Source organism: Drosophila montana, unplaced genomic scaffold (genome assembly GCF_035044405.1).
Source record: "Drosophila montana isolate Dmon_TW-CO22-7 unplaced genomic scaffold, ASM3504440v1 contig_2747_1, whole genome shotgun sequence".
NCBI lineage: Eukaryota > Metazoa > Arthropoda > Insecta > Diptera > Drosophilidae > Drosophila > Drosophila montana.
The window spans coordinates 686217-702450 of record NW_026997619.1 but is presented as its reverse complement, the minus strand read 5'-3'; the positions used below and the strand labels follow the sequence as shown (position 1 = coordinate 702450).

The 16234-nt window shown below is 44.1% G+C and overlaps 5 protein-coding genes and 1 long non-coding RNA gene across 7 annotated transcripts; 2 read left to right on the top strand and 4 right to left on the bottom strand.

Moving 5' to 3' along the window:
• Positions 1 to 164: 164 nt before the first annotated feature.
• Positions 165 to 4241, bottom strand: Vps53 (vacuolar protein sorting 53). Its single transcript, XM_064684411.1, has 4 exons — positions 3976 to 4241; positions 3406 to 3918; positions 2153 to 3321; positions 165 to 1465 (listed from the first exon to the last, which is right to left on the bottom strand). The coding sequence occupies exons 1-4, from the start codon at positions 4066 to 4068 to the stop codon at positions 568 to 570; spliced, it is 2673 nt and encodes an 890-aa protein (XP_064540481.1). The 5' UTR covers positions 4069 to 4241; the 3' UTR covers positions 165 to 567.
• Positions 4242 to 4263: 22 nt separating this feature from the next.
• Positions 4264 to 4809, bottom strand: LOC135429920 (uncharacterized). Its single transcript, XR_010436488.1, has 2 exons — positions 4636 to 4809; positions 4264 to 4436 (listed from the first exon to the last, which is right to left on the bottom strand). It is a non-coding gene; the product is annotated as an uncharacterized LOC135429920 (long non-coding RNA).
• Positions 4810 to 5003: 194 nt separating this feature from the next.
• LOC135429915 (uncharacterized) lies at positions 5004 to 6146 on the top strand. The gene is made up of 3 exons (XM_064684402.1): positions 5004 to 5157; positions 5221 to 5796; positions 5862 to 6146. Exons 2-3 carry the CDS (start codon positions 5243 to 5245, stop codon positions 6091 to 6093), a joined length of 786 nt encoding a protein of 261 aa, XP_064540472.1. The 5' UTR covers positions 5004 to 5157; positions 5221 to 5242; the 3' UTR covers positions 6094 to 6146.
• Positions 6147 to 6252: 106 nt separating this feature from the next.
• Psf2 (DNA replication complex GINS protein PSF2-like protein) lies at positions 6253 to 7175 on the bottom strand. The gene is made up of 2 exons (XM_064684400.1): positions 6882 to 7175; positions 6253 to 6821 (listed from the first exon to the last, which is right to left on the bottom strand). The coding sequence occupies exons 1-2, from the start codon at positions 7124 to 7126 to the stop codon at positions 6431 to 6433; spliced, it is 636 nt and encodes a 211-aa protein (XP_064540470.1). The 5' UTR covers positions 7127 to 7175; the 3' UTR covers positions 6253 to 6430.
• Positions 7176 to 8298: 1123 nt separating this feature from the next.
• Positions 8299 to 14614, top strand: Tps1 (Trehalose-6-phosphate synthase 1). Of its 2 annotated transcripts, none has more exons than XM_064684383.1 (5): positions 8299 to 8544; positions 9018 to 9192; positions 12086 to 13519; positions 13586 to 14207; positions 14278 to 14614. In XM_064684383.1, the coding sequence occupies exons 2-5, from the start codon at positions 9059 to 9061 to the stop codon at positions 14515 to 14517; spliced, it is 2430 nt and encodes an 809-aa protein (XP_064540453.1). In that variant the 5' UTR covers positions 8299 to 8544; positions 9018 to 9058; the 3' UTR covers positions 14518 to 14614. The 2 variants fall into 2 exon arrangements, with proteins under 2 accessions (XP_064540453.1, XP_064540454.1); XM_064684384.1 differs by lacking the exon at positions 8299 to 8544 and adding an exon at positions 8618 to 8757.
• LOC135429898 (protein YIPF6) lies at positions 12927 to 16204 on the bottom strand. Its single transcript, XM_064684385.1, has 5 exons — positions 16044 to 16204; positions 15761 to 15974; positions 15521 to 15692; positions 14887 to 15044; positions 12927 to 14823 (listed from the first exon to the last, which is right to left on the bottom strand). Exons 1-5 carry the CDS (start codon positions 16059 to 16061, stop codon positions 14711 to 14713), a joined length of 675 nt encoding a protein of 224 aa, XP_064540455.1. The 5' UTR covers positions 16062 to 16204; the 3' UTR covers positions 12927 to 14710.
• Between the last annotated feature and the right edge of the window lie 30 nt (positions 16205 to 16234).

Sequence of the window (16234 nt, the reverse complement as noted above, 5' to 3'; positions counted from 1 at the left end):
GGATTTTTTTTAACGGTTACAAATTCTGCGTCAAATTACAAAATAAATCTTTTAAAATAACGATCTAAATCTTTTGCAAAACTTTAGATTTCTCTTCTCAAGAATTAAAAGGCAAATAAAATAAATTAGAAGTTCTACAATTACAAAAGAAAGTTTGAAACCAATTTCCTTTTTAAGCCTATAAATATTCGCCATTTTTGAGCTTTAATTAAATATTTAAAGTTGTTCGAGCATGTTTTTTTTAAATTAAAATACAATACACATGCAGGTCTTAATCCTTATAAGCATTTTCTCTCTAGACTCACATTAATTTTAAAAGTTATTCAAATATTTCTTACAATTGTTTAGACAATTTATCCATAATTTTGTTACTTGACAATCATGAAAATAAATAGCCTTGACTTTCTTTAAAGTATCTCCAAATCTGCATAGTCAATTCTTAAAAAGAAATTCTAACTTCAAGTTAGGCTTTCGAGTCCTTAAAATGTGGAACATGTTTTTTTGTTTTTAAATTAGATCGAACTAATGGAATGTTAGATTGTGTTATTTACTAGTTAGTGGACTTGACTAAGGAAATCGTTTCTTGAGCAGACTCTCCAGCTTGCGTATACCTGTCTGGGAGCTGCCATCGGCATTCTTGTCCGCGCTGCCCGTAAAGCTGCCCACGCTGAAGATGAAGGCACGTTTGGGCGTGGCATTCGTTGCAGCTGTGGGCGCCGTTGTGGCATCAAGAGACGAATTGTTTGTCGCATCCGGTTCCTCGGTTGCGGGCGCAGGCGTTTCATTAGCAACGGGCAGCGACTCCTCCTCGCTATTGGGTGGATCCAAAAGACCGCTGACTGCGGCCGCGGAGGCTGTGTGCTTGAAGAGATCAATCAGCTGCAGCTGATCCACACGCTTCACCGCCTTCATGTCCAAGATTTTCTGATACTCAGCTATGGTTATGTCCGGCAACAGTTTGAGCACCTGCTGCGTAAAATGCGCCGGCGGCTGCACTGACGTCATGACCACTTTGATAATCATCTCCGCTCGGGTCATATCCTTGACCACCACCTTGGTGTAGCTGGTGGGCGCCTTGCGATTGACGCTCGAGCCCACCGACGGCAGCTCCAGCAGCGCCGTCTTCAGCGAGTGCGTGTCCAGCAGCAGCTGCTCACAGCCGAGCACATTATTGGAGCCATCCGACAGAGTGAGCTTGCAGCGATACAGCACATTGATGAACTTGGGTATGAAAGCGGCCACGAAACGATGACAGAATTGCGTGAAATATTTGCGGGAGCTGGCGAGCGTGTCCCGTATGGCGGGCACCGTTTGCTTGAAGTTGCCGCAAATGCTGCTGATGAAGGCGCTCTGATCGCCCACGTTGCTGATGTGCTGCCACTGCACCTTGGCCATCGCCTGCAGCGATGCCTCACAGCCCGCCTCCAGATCCTGCACGAGCAACTGTATGCAATTGGAAATGATGCTGAAGAAAGTAAGGTTTCATTATCGAATCAGCAAAGTAGATTTAACATCTGTTTTCCTTTAATTTTCCTAATGTGTGGATGGATTATATGACGTAGATGATATAAATGTTCCTTTTTATGTGAGGTTGGAAAATAAGTTTTAAAGGATCCCATGAAAAACTTAAAGTTGCGGGTTTTCCACGATTTTATGGGTGGTTTTAATTTCCCAGAATCAATTAAATATGTGTAATAATTTTTTATGCCGAGCCTTGAAAGTTAGTTGAAAGCTGATCCATCGAAAATTGAATTGTTTTTTAACCAGCTCCATAAAATAGTTTTCCCGTCGTTTTCTGATTTTGAGTGTGGATTTTCCAAATTTGGTGAAACATATTTTAGAGTAGTTTTTATGAAGATTTTGTAAGGTGAAAGTGTATTGCATGAAAAATAAAAATATTTCATACAAAGTTTTTTCGCCATAATTTGTTAGTTAAAATGTTGAAATAAATTTGAAGTTCCTTTGAAAAAAATTGATTCGCGCATATTTCGAAAGCAAGGTGAAATTCGCATTTCAGTGAAAGATGAATTCATTTAATTTGTGTGAAAATGAAAATGATTGAATAAGTCAGTCAGTCGTAGTCAGAGTATATGTATGTATGTATATATATATATGTGAATAATGTTGTCTATTGAACAGACTTTCTACTTACCGATGGAAGACATCTTTCTCTTCGCTCATATCTATCTTGCTGACATAGGCGGTTGTCACCTTCTCCTTGAGTTTATCCTCCAGCTGTTGCACTGTCTCCAGGCAATACTCGCCGGTGGTCAGGACGCAGCAAATGCGCACCAGATCATCGCGACTGAAACGCTGTGTGTCGCCCTCCTTGAGAAAGTTGTGAAATACCTGACCGGCGGCTGTCGACAGATTTTGCATGTCGCGCGTTAACAGGGAGACACTTTTGCCAATGGAACTGCCCGTGCTGCTGGTGACCAGCTTGGGCGTGCTACCCTCCAGCACCTTGGAGGCATATTCGCGCAGATATTTCTTGAAGACCAGCGCCAGATCGTACATGGGCTGCTCGTTGCTCAGCTGATTGCACTGCACCATGCATTTCTTGTAGAAGACAAATAGATCACCCGAGCTGGGATAGACTGTAGTCTTGGCCTCTGCAAACTTATACGGCTCCTTGGACATCTCAATGAACTTCTCAAGCAGCTCCGATAAATTGCGATCAATACTGCGTATATAAATATCCAGATGGGGCTTAAAGCACTGACCAATCTGATCATGGAATACGGTCACGGTAAGCGATGCCTCTGCCGTAGCTGGCAGCGTAAGAACGCGCGTCTGTTCGGCGGGCGTGGCGCCCAGGGTGACACCCGTAAAGCGCTTGGAGAGCAGCTGCTCAAAGGCTTGAGTCTTGTTAATGGCAAACAGCAGCAGACGCACATCAATCTCTGCGGTGCGCTTGGCCATGATCTGTGCCAGCTGTTGGCGTGTCTGGCGACAAAATTCTACTGTGATGCGCTCAGAGACCTCCCAGTCCAGCGGAAAGACTGATCCATATTTATCTTCAAAGTCCAGCAGATGACGCTTAAGCCAGGCATAGCGCTTGTCTATTTTATCCAGCCAGGCAATATCCTGATTCTCGTGAAACAAATGCATATACTCCTCCAGCTGCTGTGCTATGAACCACTTGAGCAGCTCCTTCTTCACCTTGGCATCCAGCACGGACAACACTTTGCACGCATCAGCCAGCTGATTTAAGCCCAATCTGTGCTGCGTGGAGGGTTTGTTGGCAAAGGCCTCCTTGAAATCCTCTGTTATTTGCTGCGCCAGTGTTACTTGAATTTTATCCACACTCTGAGAGAGATTCTGGAATACAAATGTGTGTGTTTGTTTTCATTCATGAATCTGGGTCCAGTTCAAACCTTATTCGCTTCTGAGTACGGTTCATACCTTAATTTCGTCAATGTCCGAGTACTGCTGGAAATGTTGATTCACCTCGGTGATGGCTTGCAGTGGATTCAAAATCTCGCCATAGGAGCGCCGCTCAATTAGTTCATTTAGGCTCTCAATACCGCCCACAAGCATATGCAGATGATTCAGCGTGGTTATGGCCGAGGTCAGATTCCGTTTGGCGCAATCCAATTGCTTTATGTCGCGCGTGATTTCCTTGACCATTTCCTCGGTGCGTTCGGCGCGCGTTTTCACATCGATAATGTGACTGAATAGCGAACTGATGACCTTTTGCGCCTCGCACAGAGCCAGTTGCCCATCCTGGCCCGTGTTCGTCTGGCCGCGCACCACGGAGCGTATATTGTCATCAATCAGAGAGACTTCACACTGCATGCGCTGTATCGTCTCATCGATGGTGGCCAGCGATTGCTCATTGGGAAATAATTGATTAATGTAATCAACTGTGTTAAAGTCCGGTGCGTCCATCGGATCCTGTTCGTCTGTTTTCAGCACCTAAAAAAAAGTTGTTCATTATCGTGGCATATTTTGTCGCTGCTTGGCTTGCTTCACCTTGTCAATAACCTGCTTCACCTCCTTGGAAAAGTGTATCTTGTTGCTGCCCATCCCTTGAACGGCAGCGGCATCTGCCACAGACTCGCTCATGTTGTATTTCTGCAATTTTCTTCAATTTTCCTTAACTTATTTTGTCCACAACTTTTCGCCATACGCGTCACATTTGTCATTCACAGCGCAACGTGGACAATAACAGCTGTTGCTTAAGATAGCGATAACTTCAATATCGTTGGCAAATCTATCGATGTTAATATGCACGAAATACACGGCCTATTTTCATGTTTAGCATATAATTTTCAGCGCAGCAGCTTTTGTTTAAGCCCATTTATAAATTGAGTTTAAGCATAAAACAAGACTTATCTGCCTTTACCAAGACTAATTAAATTTTCATTCGTTTTGGATGTTATTTGCCAACGTTTGTTTCCTTCACTTGGCTGCCCTTCATCTGCAATTTTTACCTGTAATGAATACAAAAATTGATAAAGGGCTGTGAGTGAAACACCCAACACTTTAAAAGACTCCCAAAAGTGCAACTCATTTGCACAAATGCCGGCTGTTCATTCCGCAGCATTGCATTGGGTTCACTTTAAAGGAATATGTGAGGAAAGTCCCAAAAAGGCCAAGTCAAAATCTTATTCATGCCCGAAACGCACTTACCACGCTTTTCGTGTTATTATATTCCACGGCACTTGACACAACTTTTACTACATGTTTGCGTAATTTCTAGTTATAGTTTTTTCGATGGGATCACTTGTGCAAGCACATTGAAAATAGTGCACCCAGCATCAGACAGACTAACAATTGCATAACTTTCAACCGTTTATTGGTAAACTTCACGCAATTAAGTTGAATAGATATGTTATTTAAAACGTTTTCTTATTGGTTTTCTGCACTTAACAAATTTTGCACTGTCCCGTTTACGCGCCATTTTTTCGCTTTGCCATTCGCCTCGAAACTAAATTTGTTGTGCATTTTTTTCGCAACAAGTTGGCAGCACCCTCCAAAAATATAGCTGCTGTCGGCAATGCGGTCACATTGTGCACAGCTGTTTGAATTTTATTAACAAATAAAGGAAAACATATATATTTATAAAATTAATTTTTCCTGGTGGGCGTTTTAATGAGCAAGTATCAATAAATGCCCGCATCTGCAGTCTTTTTTAATCTGTAACAATTGGAGGTATGTTTACATTTTGTGCAGCTGGAGCGGGCTATTCCCATTAATCTCGATGCTTCTTTTTAGCTCCAACTAAAAACTGTGCAACATGGAAGATGAAGTGATAGTGATTGGACCAAAGAAGGCGCCCAAGTCGATTAAAATATATAAATGTTCAAAGTGTAGCTATCAGACAAATCGCGCCTATAATGTGCAACGCCATCTGGTCAATCACTACGAGAAGCCCCCCAAGGAGCTGCAGCATATCTGTCCATTTGCGGGCTGCTCCTTCTCAACATTGCGCTGGGATAATCTTAATCGACACATGCAACGACTACATGGTGTAAAAAAGCCACGAATTGAGGACTCAACAACAGTAACAAGTAATGAGGATGCCGCCGCAGCAATGCCATGCGATGAAGAGGAGCCAGTGCCAAGTGATGAGGGGGAGCCGATGCCAAGCGAAGAGGATCTGGCATCCGTGGCAAGTGTAGAGTATGAACTCGATGAAGAGGATCTGGCGTCAATTGCAGACTATGACCAATCATCAATGCCATCTGACGAGCATGCGGAATCAATTGATGAGTTTCCAGCGCCTACAGCCGAACCAACTAATTCGAATAAGGAATCCAAAATAAAAAAGCCAAGCATTGGCAAGCCAAAGTAAGCACACTTTACCACATTTCCAAAACAATTTGAAATCATAATTAATATCGGAACATTTTCAGAAGAAACTACCAGAAGGGCAAAACTAAAACGTATGCGTGCAACACCTGCAGCTATCGCACGAATCGTTGTTACAACATTAAGCGACACATTGTCAAGCATATGGAGAATCCCAGTGACGGGGTCATTCTGCATGTCTGCATTATCTCTGGCTGCAAGTTTGTAACCCCTCGTTGGGATAACCTGTGCAGACATGTCAAAAGAATACATCCCGAATCAGCACCAAACGCATAATTAAATTGCATTCTTATACATAATTGTAAAAAATAAAAAAGTAATATTTAAAATGCGAAATTATAATTGAAAAACGGCTAAGGGCAACCGCCGCAATGTACTACAGTGAAGCCTCTTCTAACAGCTTCCCTGACTAACCAACTTTTCAAATATTTGAAATACTAATTTTGATCTGCATTTTAATATATTTTTTAAGCGAACAAAATCTACCCCAGCAGCAGAAGAAGCCGTCTCTGTAACCTCAACAGAGCTTGCCAAGCATAACCCTTAACTTCCTTTGTTGTTTATACCTTATTGTACATATGATTAACTTAAACTTACGTATCACAGTCAAACATTACTGCGTGAGAAAGGAATTGCTCATGGAGCCCGTGCCCGTGCCCGTGCCCGTGCCCGAGCCGCCGCCCGTTGTGCTCAATCCCAGCATGGAAGTATCCCGCTGCGATGCAGTGGCCGTTCTTTGATAGCGCGCTATGTGATCCAGGGAATAGGGCAGAATTGGCCGCACACTGTGTATTTCCAGCAGCGTCAAATTGTCCAGCTTGGCGTAGGTGCCCTCGCCCTTGATGAACGCATCGATCGAGGTGCGCAGCTTCGATTCGCGTATGTCGAAAATGTCCTTGATAATTGTGCGCAACTCCTCGCAACGTGGCACATCATCTGGTGCCGTGCTCATGACCAGCTGGGCCACCACCATGTAATGCTCGCTGGGCATCTTTGTGAAGAATCTAATCGCAGACAGTTGACATTCATTTAGTTTTGTCGCATAACAAGAAATGGCAACTCACTTGGAACGCTTCTCCTCCTCCTTAATCTCCTCCAGCGTTTCCAGCTCCATCCATTCTGGCGGCACAATGCGGCACTTTTGTTGCTTTCGCAAGTGCGTCGCCAGCCACAGTGGCACATACACGGGAAACCCGGCACGAAATGGACCCACAGAGCCATAAATTAGATGTAGCGGTTCATTGGAGAAATTGGGTATTATGCTAATCATGGACTTCTCGCCAATAAACTCAATAATTGAGGGATCCATTTTTACTAGCTGTTAATGCCAAAGCAAATCCAACAATGCGAAAGAAAAGTTATCGATATTGGTAATAAGCGCGCCGATAAATGCGATCGATAGATGGCCGACAAAAGCTGCTTGCTATGGCAGTTGAGGCACAGCGGAAAGGCCGTTACTTTTTTGGGGCATTTGAAATTGTAATTGCTGCGCGAATGAAAATAGAACTTGCGTCAAAAGACAAATGTCGCCATCAATTAAATCAAAGTATAAATAAATAGATTGAAACGACCCTTGAACGGGTTATCAGATGCAGCATTGCACATGACTAAGCTTTGATTTTCTAAAATGTTATTGCAAATCACGTCAACGTTGGGTTTGGCGTCATGATAAGCGCATGAATGCCAGACATGATCAAGCGTTCAAGTTCACCAATGCTTAGAGAGTAAGCGAGAGAGAGAGAGAGAGAGAGAGACTGTACCTAATCCCTACGTAATTAGCCAAATCTAAATCTTCAATGCATTGCATAAACAATGCAAACGATTGCACAGCACAAGCATCTCTTATCAGCTTTGGCTCTCTCTCTCTCCTTTCCATCTCTGTACTAACTATCAAACTGAGCGTTAAATGCGCTAATGGTCAATTAATTGTTGAATCTAAGGTTACGACAAGGTGAAGCTAGGGTTAAGCGATGCATTGTTGCAGCCAAGTGCAGATTTAAGTCTAAATATAGAAGAACAAAAAAACATTTATGTGTACAAAAACTACGCAAACAACAAGAATAACGACTTGTTGACTTATCGCTCTCAAAGACAAACGCTGTCGGGCTGATAAAACCGGACACAGCCGGTTAAAACCAGAATACCTAAGCCTAGTTTTGATCCCTTGTTAAGTTTAGTACTCCTTGAGCTTCGGGCCAACTTGAGAAGTGAAAAGCCATAACTAGTCTCCAACAAATCTACGTAGAATATCTTTTGGAATTCTAGTGAATCTTCCAGCAAGCCGTCTTTGTGGCGGCACGCTTTCGCATATACATAATGCGCTGCGTCGTATAGATAGATTATAGAATGGAACTGAACGATGATTTTTCTGATAAGCCATGTTTTCTGTGGACTCTGTGGAACCTGAGAACGCACATAAACATTTAATTTTTTTGAAGAAAAATGCCAGTTGAGCGAGAGATTGGCATTAGTGCTCGTCTATTTTTGGCAGAGTACGGAGCTAGCTGGCTACCGCGAGAAATCGGCAATCGACGACAGCTCAAAAGCCAGCCGGAAAAACACAACGAGACACACAGTTTTTCCAGACACACGCGAATCGCAGTTTGGACTTATAGGTCAAAGAAACCGAAACGTGTACGGAGCATTAAATTGGTGCTTGGTTTGGCTTGATTTTTGGCGGCGTGCTCCCTCGCTCTCAGAGTGTCCACCTGCCTACACTGCAGCACGGTAAGCGTTCGCATTGTCCGTCCGTACATATATGTATATATACGTATAGAGATAGATAGAAGCGTCTCATTGATAAGCAACGTCCACACAGACGTCAAGCTCGTTGCATCTCTCGACGCGACCCAGACCCAGAGCCCAGACAGCCAGTGCATCAGCCCAATTAGTTGTTAGCCAAACCTCGCAGCGCAAACAAGTCCAAGGCCCGAACATAAGGTGCCATACACAAGAGTCGTACTCTACAGCCGTACCCTACAGCCGTACTCTACAGCCGTACCCTACAGCCGTACTCTACAGCCGTACTCTACAGCCGTACCCTACAGCCGTACTCTTTAGCTGTACCCTACAGCTGTTCCCTTTGGCCGTACCCTATAGCCGTACCCTTTAGCCGTACCCCACATCCTGTCCTAAAACTGTGCTAAGACTCCAAGTGATATTTATTCGTGTGCATTGTTTTCATTCTACGCTACGTATAGTATCCAGATCTTCAACTGAAATCGACAACAAAAAGAAAAAAATGCCCGACACGGAGATCATTGTGACCAATGCCGGGGAGCCCTCGACCAAGGCCAGTCTGATTGTTGTCTCCAACCGTTTGCCGTTTGTCCTGATACGCAATCCCAAAACTAAGGAACTCGAACGCAGAGCCAGGTGAGTTATCAAAGCATTTAACTAATTTATTTTTTGTGGCATGAGAATAGTTGGAGATTGTGTCCAAGGAACTTGGTTAAAACTGAGCACAACAAAAAGTGAGACAATGTCATTCGAATTTGGTTCTTAAAAGTGATAACTGAATACATCAAGGCTGCAAACCCAATAAAAATGTTGGGTTTCCGGTTCACCTCGAAATTCGATTCGTGAACCCGCTTTTTGGTTTAAAAATGGTTCTCAGCTAATCCGGTTTTGATGATTCGTTTAATGGTGAATACTAAATTAAAGGTCTGGACTTAAATCGCGTCAGTTCAAAACCGGCCTTATAATATATATCTATATATATATTTCATAAATTCTTAAAACGAAAATGGTTAATGGTCCAAGTCTTCTATGGTTCGAAAAATTAAATTTTAGGATCTAGTCAGGATTTTTTAGAGCCTTGGTTCAACACATTTTACCCAATATTATTTTCAATTTAACATTTATAAAAGAATCCCTTTTTCGTTTAATATGTTTAAAATTAAAGAGTCACAAAACTTAATTTTCATTTAAAAGCAAAAAAATTAAAAAATTGAATATTTTTTTTAAGTTTTCCAAAAAGTTTTTGAACCAATTGTGTGTACAAATAGTGTGGCTCGTTCTTAGTAAAGAAGTTTCAATCAGACCTGAATTCCAAATCGAGTTAAGTTTTAAAAGCTTACGAGCTTGTGTGTTTAATAAAAATCTATACAAAACAAAAAGTGAATAAAATTAAGGACTTTTTGCAGTCCAATAAGAACAAAGTGTCTAAATTTTGAGACTGTACATTTTTCTATGAAAAGAAACGTAAAAGTTAAATATTAAGAAGTTTTATTAAGGTATTAACCTTTTTGGATTAACCATTTGGCTGAAGTATAACTAAATAGAAAATGCACAAATGAAAACTTTTCACTGATTGAAAACTTTTCAAGTGACTTTCCAACACTGCAAGCAAAGCAATTGAACGGTAAAAGTTCATTGTACGAGTACAGTCCTGTCCGTTAGTCCGAAAAAAAAACAAAGCCATAATCCACTCAATAGATTAATAATATACTATAAAACAAATGTTTCCATGGAACAAAACTTATCAAAATCTCGTGACAAGAGCGAGGCTTGAAAGCTAAAGTAAACTTTCCCAAATTGTTCTTCTATTTTCAAAAACTAACCCAGTTCATGTGATTGGGCATACAATTTGCATCAAAGATAAGCCGCAGAGTAAAGCCCCCTCGATAGGGAACCGAATTACCTATGTGACGGTCCATATATATACATTTATATATATACATATATGGAGATGATATTGTTTCCACACGCTTCTGGTGATTAGTGCCCTATAAGGCTGCCAGCGTCTTATCAGCGCAAAATACACAGAGAGAGAGAGGGAGAGAGAGCCGGAGAGAGAGGGCGGGAGGGGTGTGTGGAGTGGGGAGGTATTTGGGATGAGCAAACGGAATGCAAAGTCTAGCAAATTGGATGGAAATGTAATGAAATTAGAAAACAAATTCAATAATACCGACTGCCCTTATCAGCGGGGCCCATAACGCGGCTTTGACCCCTAACCCCCGCCCAAAGAGAACGGCGACGACGACGAAGGCGAGACAACGTTCGCCTTAAAGGGGTCAATAATAGAGGCGTCATTTCAAGGCTTCCATAACGACGTAGAGCTGCGAACCTGACACTGAAAAAATATCAAAATCACGTGCACAACTTTAGTCACACTCGCACTGACCCTCCCCACACACAAAAAGCTGCGTGCGGCTAGGATTTCGAATTTGGGAACTCGATTTTCGAGTAATATATATATATATTTATTTTTTTTGGTATTGGCCTCTGGGCCAGCGTCGAGGTTGTTTACACTTGCAGCGTATCAGGCACAGGCGCTGTTTTTTATGGTTTGTTGCTTATCAGTGCGGTTAGTGTCAGTGTCATTGTGATGCACCCTGCATAAAACGGGGCTGGGACTGAATCTCTTTTTGCATATATACAAGTATAGGCATATATATACATATATATATATATACCTGCCTATGTGGCCCGGCCTTGCCCGTGCCATTTCTAGCCGGGCGGCGAGAATTTTCCGGAAAGCGTCGTCAATGCAATTTTACATAGATCGTTGCAAAAATAATTTAAGGGAGATCGGAGGAAAAATAAAAGGTTCCTCATACCTGTATTTCAATTTTTCATTACTTCGAGAGAAATTTTCTCCTATCCTATCAGTGTACAGAGATTGATAAAAATAGCTTGAAAAAGTTCCGGTCAATCATTCAACCAGTTAGTCTATCACTCAACATATTAATCAGTCGGTCAGTAAATCATTATTTCATATCAATCAATCAGTAAGTCAGTTAGTCAATTAGTCAGCACGTCAGTCAGGCATATCAGTCAATTAGTCGGTCAATAATTCTATCAATCAGTCAGTCCGTTAATCAATCAGTGAGAGATATCAGCCAGTCAATCAGTTTGTCTACCTGTTATTCAGTCAGTTCGACCATCAAAATTGCAATCAATCAGTTGGTCCGTCAATCAATCAGTGAGAGACATGAGTCAGTCAATCAGTTTGTCAGCCTGTCAATCAATTGGTTAGTCAGTTCGAATATCAGCTAGCCCGGAAGTCGGACACATCAGTCAGTCAGTTGTCTAAAATTCAATCAATCAGCCAGTCTGACTGTCAATCAATCAGTCAGTCAGTCACTCAAATTTAGTCTGACTGTCAATCAATCAGTCAGACTGTCAGCTCACCAGCAAGATAAATCAGTCAATCAATCAGTCAGCCAGTCAGTCAACCACTCCATCAGTCAATCAATCAACCAGGACAAGTTTAATATACATATATACTTACTTCTTCCACTAAAGACTGGCCTTTGTTTTACAGCGCCGGCGGTCTTGTTACGGCCGTCTGTCCGGTGGTGATCAAGGGCGGCGGTCTATGGGTGGGCTGGTCGGGCATACATCTGGAGGATCCCAATGAGGCCATACCCGAATCGAATCCGTACGATCAAACGCCGACGGCTGGCCTGAAGTCCGATCAGGTTGTTTCGGTAAACATCGATGCAAAGATCTTCGATAGCTACTACAACGGCTGCTGCAACAAGATCTTCTGGCCGCTCTTCCACTCGATGCCGGGCCGCGCCAACTTTGGCGGCGAGCACTGGCACGACTATGTGACCGTGAACAAGTTTTTTGCGCTGCGCACCATCGAGGCCCTGGAGAAGTGTCTGGCGAAGAACAATGGCAGCGAAAAGAATCCGCCAATCGTGTGGATACACGACTATCATCTGATGCTGGCCGCCAATTGGGTGCGTGAGCATGCCGAGGAGAAGAATTTGCCGTGTCGCTTGGCCTTCTTCCTGCACATACCCTTTCCGCCGTGGGACATCTTCCGCCTGCTGCCCTGGTCCGATGAGATACTGCAGGGCATGCTCGGCTGCGATCTGGTCGGCTTCCATATACAGGATTATTGCCTGAACTTTGTCGACTGCTGTCAGCGCAATCTGGGCTGTCGTGTAGATCGCAACAATCTGCTGGTGGAACACGGCGGACGCACCGTGCGCATCCGACCACTGCCCATTGGCATACCCTACGAGCGCTTCGTTAATCTTGCCCAGAATGCGCCCAAGGTGCTGAAGACGTCCAAGCAACAGATTATTCTGGGCGTCGATCGGCTGGACTATACGAAGGGTCTGGTGCATCGCCTGATGGCGTTCGAGGCGCTGCTGCTCAAGTATCCGCAGCACAAGGAGAAGGTCAGCCTGCTGCAGATCTCGGTGCCGTCGCGTACCGATGTCAAGGAGTATCGCGAGCTCAAGGAGGAGGTCGATCAGCTGGTCGGACGCATCAATGGACGCTTTACCACCGCCAACTGGGCGCCCATACGCTATATCTACGACTATGTGAGCCAGGATGAGCTGGCCGCCCTGTATCGGGATGCGGCCGTTTGCCTGGTGACGCCGCTGCGCGATGGCATGAATCTGGTGGCCAAGGAGTTTGTCGCCTGCCAGATAAACGAGGTGCCCGGCGTGCTGGTCATTTCACCATTTGCCGGCGCCGGCGAAATGATGCACGAGGCGCTGCTCTGCAATCCGTACGAGGTGAACGAGGCCGCCGAGGTCATACATCGTGCGCTGACCATGCCCGAGGATGAGCGTGTGCTGCGCATGGCGCGTCTCCGTCGCCGCGAGGCCGAATGCGATGTTAGCCATTGGATGCGCTGCTTCCTGAAGGCGGTGGGCGCTCTCGAGATGGACGATGTGGGCACCACCATTATGCAGCCGGTCTCAGTGGATGACTTCGATGACTACTTACTCAAGTGAGTCAACTTAATCCTTGCCCTGCCACTTGGCTGCACTTACTCCAATCTTTGTTCTCGCCTTAGATACATCGGCTATAATCACAAGCTGGCCTTGTTGCTGGACTATGATGGCACTCTGGCGCCAATTGCGCCGCATCCGGATTTGGCCACGCTATCGCCCGAGATTAAGAACGTTCTATTCAAGCTCTCCAATCACTCGGATGTCTATGTGGCCGTCATTTCGGGTCGCAATGTCGATAATGTCAAGAAAATGGTCGGCATCGAGGGCATCACCTATGCGGGTAACCATGGTCTGGAGATTCTGCATCCCGATGGCAGCAAGTTTGTGCATCCCATGCCCATTGAGTACGAGGATAAGGTCAGCCTATTGCTCAAGGCGCTTCAGGATTCGGTGTGTCGCGACGGCGCCTGGGTGGAGAATAAGGGATCGCTGCTGACATTCCATTATCGTGAGACGCCCACACAGCTGCGTCCCGATATGGTTGACAAGGCGCGCAGCCTGATCGAGAAGTACGGCTTCAGGGCAACGGAGGCGCATTGCGCGCTCGAGGCGCGTCCGCCGGTGCAGTGGAACAAGGGTCGCGCCTCCATTTACATATTGCGCACGTCCTTTGGCGTTGACTGGAACGAACGCATCAAGATCATCTATGTGGGCGACGATAACACCGATGAGGATGCCATGGTGGTAAGTAGCTGGGCCTAGAGGTCATCTATGGTGAGACATTGGCAAACACACTAATCGATACTCTTCACAGGCACTGAAGGGTATGGCGCGCACGTTCCGCGTTACCTCGTCGGATATTGTGAAGACCGCCGCCGATCATCGCTTGCCATCGACTGACTCCGTTTACACGCTGCTCAAGTGGGTGGAACGGCATTTTATGGGCCGCAAGGCGCGCGCCAATTCGTTGACTTATCGCCCCACCAAGGGCGATGGCGTCCAAATGCAAATGTCCCTGGAGGTGGCCACGTCGGCCAACAGCCTGGATGTGTAGCGCGGCCAGAGTTAACCAAACATATATGCACATATATATATATATATAATTTGTAAGATCTTAAGAGTAAAGTAAATAAAATAAATCAAAAAACCAATTTGTACACAATTTCTCAAATTAAATACATAAATTTACAATCGATTTGGTTATGCTATGGAAAGTTGCGGTTCAGTTTATAAACTAAAACTAATAACTAATTATGGGATAGGACTAGCCATGATATGATAAAGAAAAACAGAAATATGGGATACACGGCAAGCGGCTTGCGATGCGGCGGTTGACTTTGGCCCAGAAAGATGAACGATGCTGCGAAATTAAATGAAATTATATTATTTTATTATGAACAACATGTACTTCAGGGCAACTTACCATACGTGGCCCAGGCAAAGCCGAGCGTTGTGGTTACAAAGCGCAAAAAGAAGAGAAAACGTGTCTGCGTGGACAGCAAGATGATGCGACAGATGATCAAAGCCAGCGCCACCGGCGTCAGGCAGTAGCCGAGCACACAAACCGATTGAAAGAACGAGCTGTGCGGTACAGAAAAATATTTTTATGTTGAGAAAGAGTATAATAATTTTGTCATAAAGTGTGTAAAGCATAGGAGACGTCTCCGACCTGATGCAATATGTGTTTGTATTCAGTATTAACAGCATAGATGATATAGCCATGTCTTTTGTCTGTTTGTTATCATGAAAGCCAGATCGGATCAAATATATTCGTGTATTATTAAGTTCGTGTATGAACTCTTTTGTTTGTTGAGATAATTTGATAAGCGGAATAAGTTCTTGCATGAAGAACTGTAGAATATCTTGACTAGTCTTTCCATATCGGAAGATATGTTATAAAGCAGACATAGACAGACAGAACCAGACGAAAAATGATATTTGAACTGCAAAATATTTTGCTTTTCATAATTATCTTGGGTAAGCCGATTGTCCACAAGGGTACCCACACTTCGGCATGCAGAAAATATCAGTTCTTTCCCGTTTTTAGATATACTTACATATTGCCACCTAGAAGCTTGGAGTTGAGCGTTACGATGGCGGCGCCTATCCAAACAATCACAAAGACCTGGGCGAATTCTGGTCCATTGTCGGACATGCTGTCGGCAGACGAGGAGCCTTGCAGTATGGTGGCCATGAATGTGCACAGCACCAATGGACCCCACAAATCCCCTGTAAACAGAAAGCGCACACATGTTAAAAATTGCTGACGCACACAACTGCTGCACCTGATGACGTACAATCGCGCAGCAGACTCGACTTCTCCTTGGGATAGAGCACATGATAGAACTTGATGCCAACAGCGCGCATATCCCTCAGCACCGTCTCGCGTATGGGTTCGTCCAGGGTATTGTATTCGGGCACACCGTTCTGTGCTGTTGTCGTTGTGGTCCGTTTACCCGGTATGGACATGTCACCCTCCAGGGAGGGCGATGTGTTGACGTCCTCAAACATCTATCAATAAGTTGGAAACAATAAATATTCATTGCCAATTGATGGCGATCGTTTGCTTTAAGTACTTACATCCAATCTGGAGTCCATTTAGAAGTTGCTATATTTGTTTTCGTTACGTGCAGGCATAAAAAATCATAGATTCGTTGAATGCAATCAATTGCCAACACTTTTTCTTCTCCAGCTATCGCATGAACTTTATCGATGCTTATTACCGATTATAATGTATCGATACTTTTATTAAGCTCACGAGGTGCAATCGA

Excerpts from the sequence above, each read along its gene's own strand:
- Vps53 (XM_064684411.1), bottom strand. The coding sequence starts at position 4,068 with ATGAGCGAGTCTGTGGCAGATGCCGCTGCCGTTCAAGGGATGGGCAGC. Across the intron at positions 3,919-3,975 it reads TGAAGCAGGTTATTGACAAG|GTGCTGAAAACAGACGAACA; the intron begins GTGAAGCAAGCC and ends ACTTTTTTTTAG. Across the intron at positions 3,322-3,405 it reads CGGACATTGACGAAATTAAG|AATCTCTCTCAGAGTGTGGA; the intron begins GTATGAACCGTA and ends TTTGTATTCCAG.
- LOC135429915 (XM_064684402.1), top strand. The coding sequence starts at position 5,243 with ATGGAAGATGAAGTGATAGTGATTGGACCAAAGAAGGCGCCCAAGTCG. Across the intron at positions 5,797-5,861 it reads CCAAGCATTGGCAAGCCAAA|AAGAAACTACCAGAAGGGCA; the intron begins GTAAGCACACTT and ends GAACATTTTCAG.
- Psf2 (XM_064684400.1), bottom strand. The coding sequence starts at position 7,126 with ATGGATCCCTCAATTATTGAGTTTATTGGCGAGAAGTCCATGATTAGC. Across the intron at positions 6,822-6,881 it reads GAGGAGGAGAAGCGTTCCAA|ATTCTTCACAAAGATGCCCA; the intron begins GTGAGTTGCCAT and ends GTCTGCGATTAG.
- Tps1 (XM_064684383.1), top strand. The coding sequence starts at position 9,059 with ATGCCCGACACGGAGATCATTGTGACCAATGCCGGGGAGCCCTCGACC. Across the intron at positions 13,520-13,585 it reads TTCGATGACTACTTACTCAA|ATACATCGGCTATAATCACA; the intron begins GTGAGTCAACTT and ends TTCTCGCCTTAG. Across the intron at positions 14,208-14,277 it reads CCGATGAGGATGCCATGGTG|GCACTGAAGGGTATGGCGCG; the intron begins GTAAGTAGCTGG and ends TACTCTTCACAG.
- LOC135429898 (XM_064684385.1), bottom strand. Across the intron at positions 15,045-15,520 it reads AAGCTTCTAGGTGGCAATAT|CTCGTTCTTTCAATCGGTTT; the intron begins GTAAGTATATCT and ends TGTACCGCACAG. Across the intron at positions 14,824-14,886 it reads CTTTGCCTGGGCCACGTATG|CATCGTTCATCTTTCTGGGC; the intron begins GTAAGTTGCCCT and ends TTAATTTCGCAG.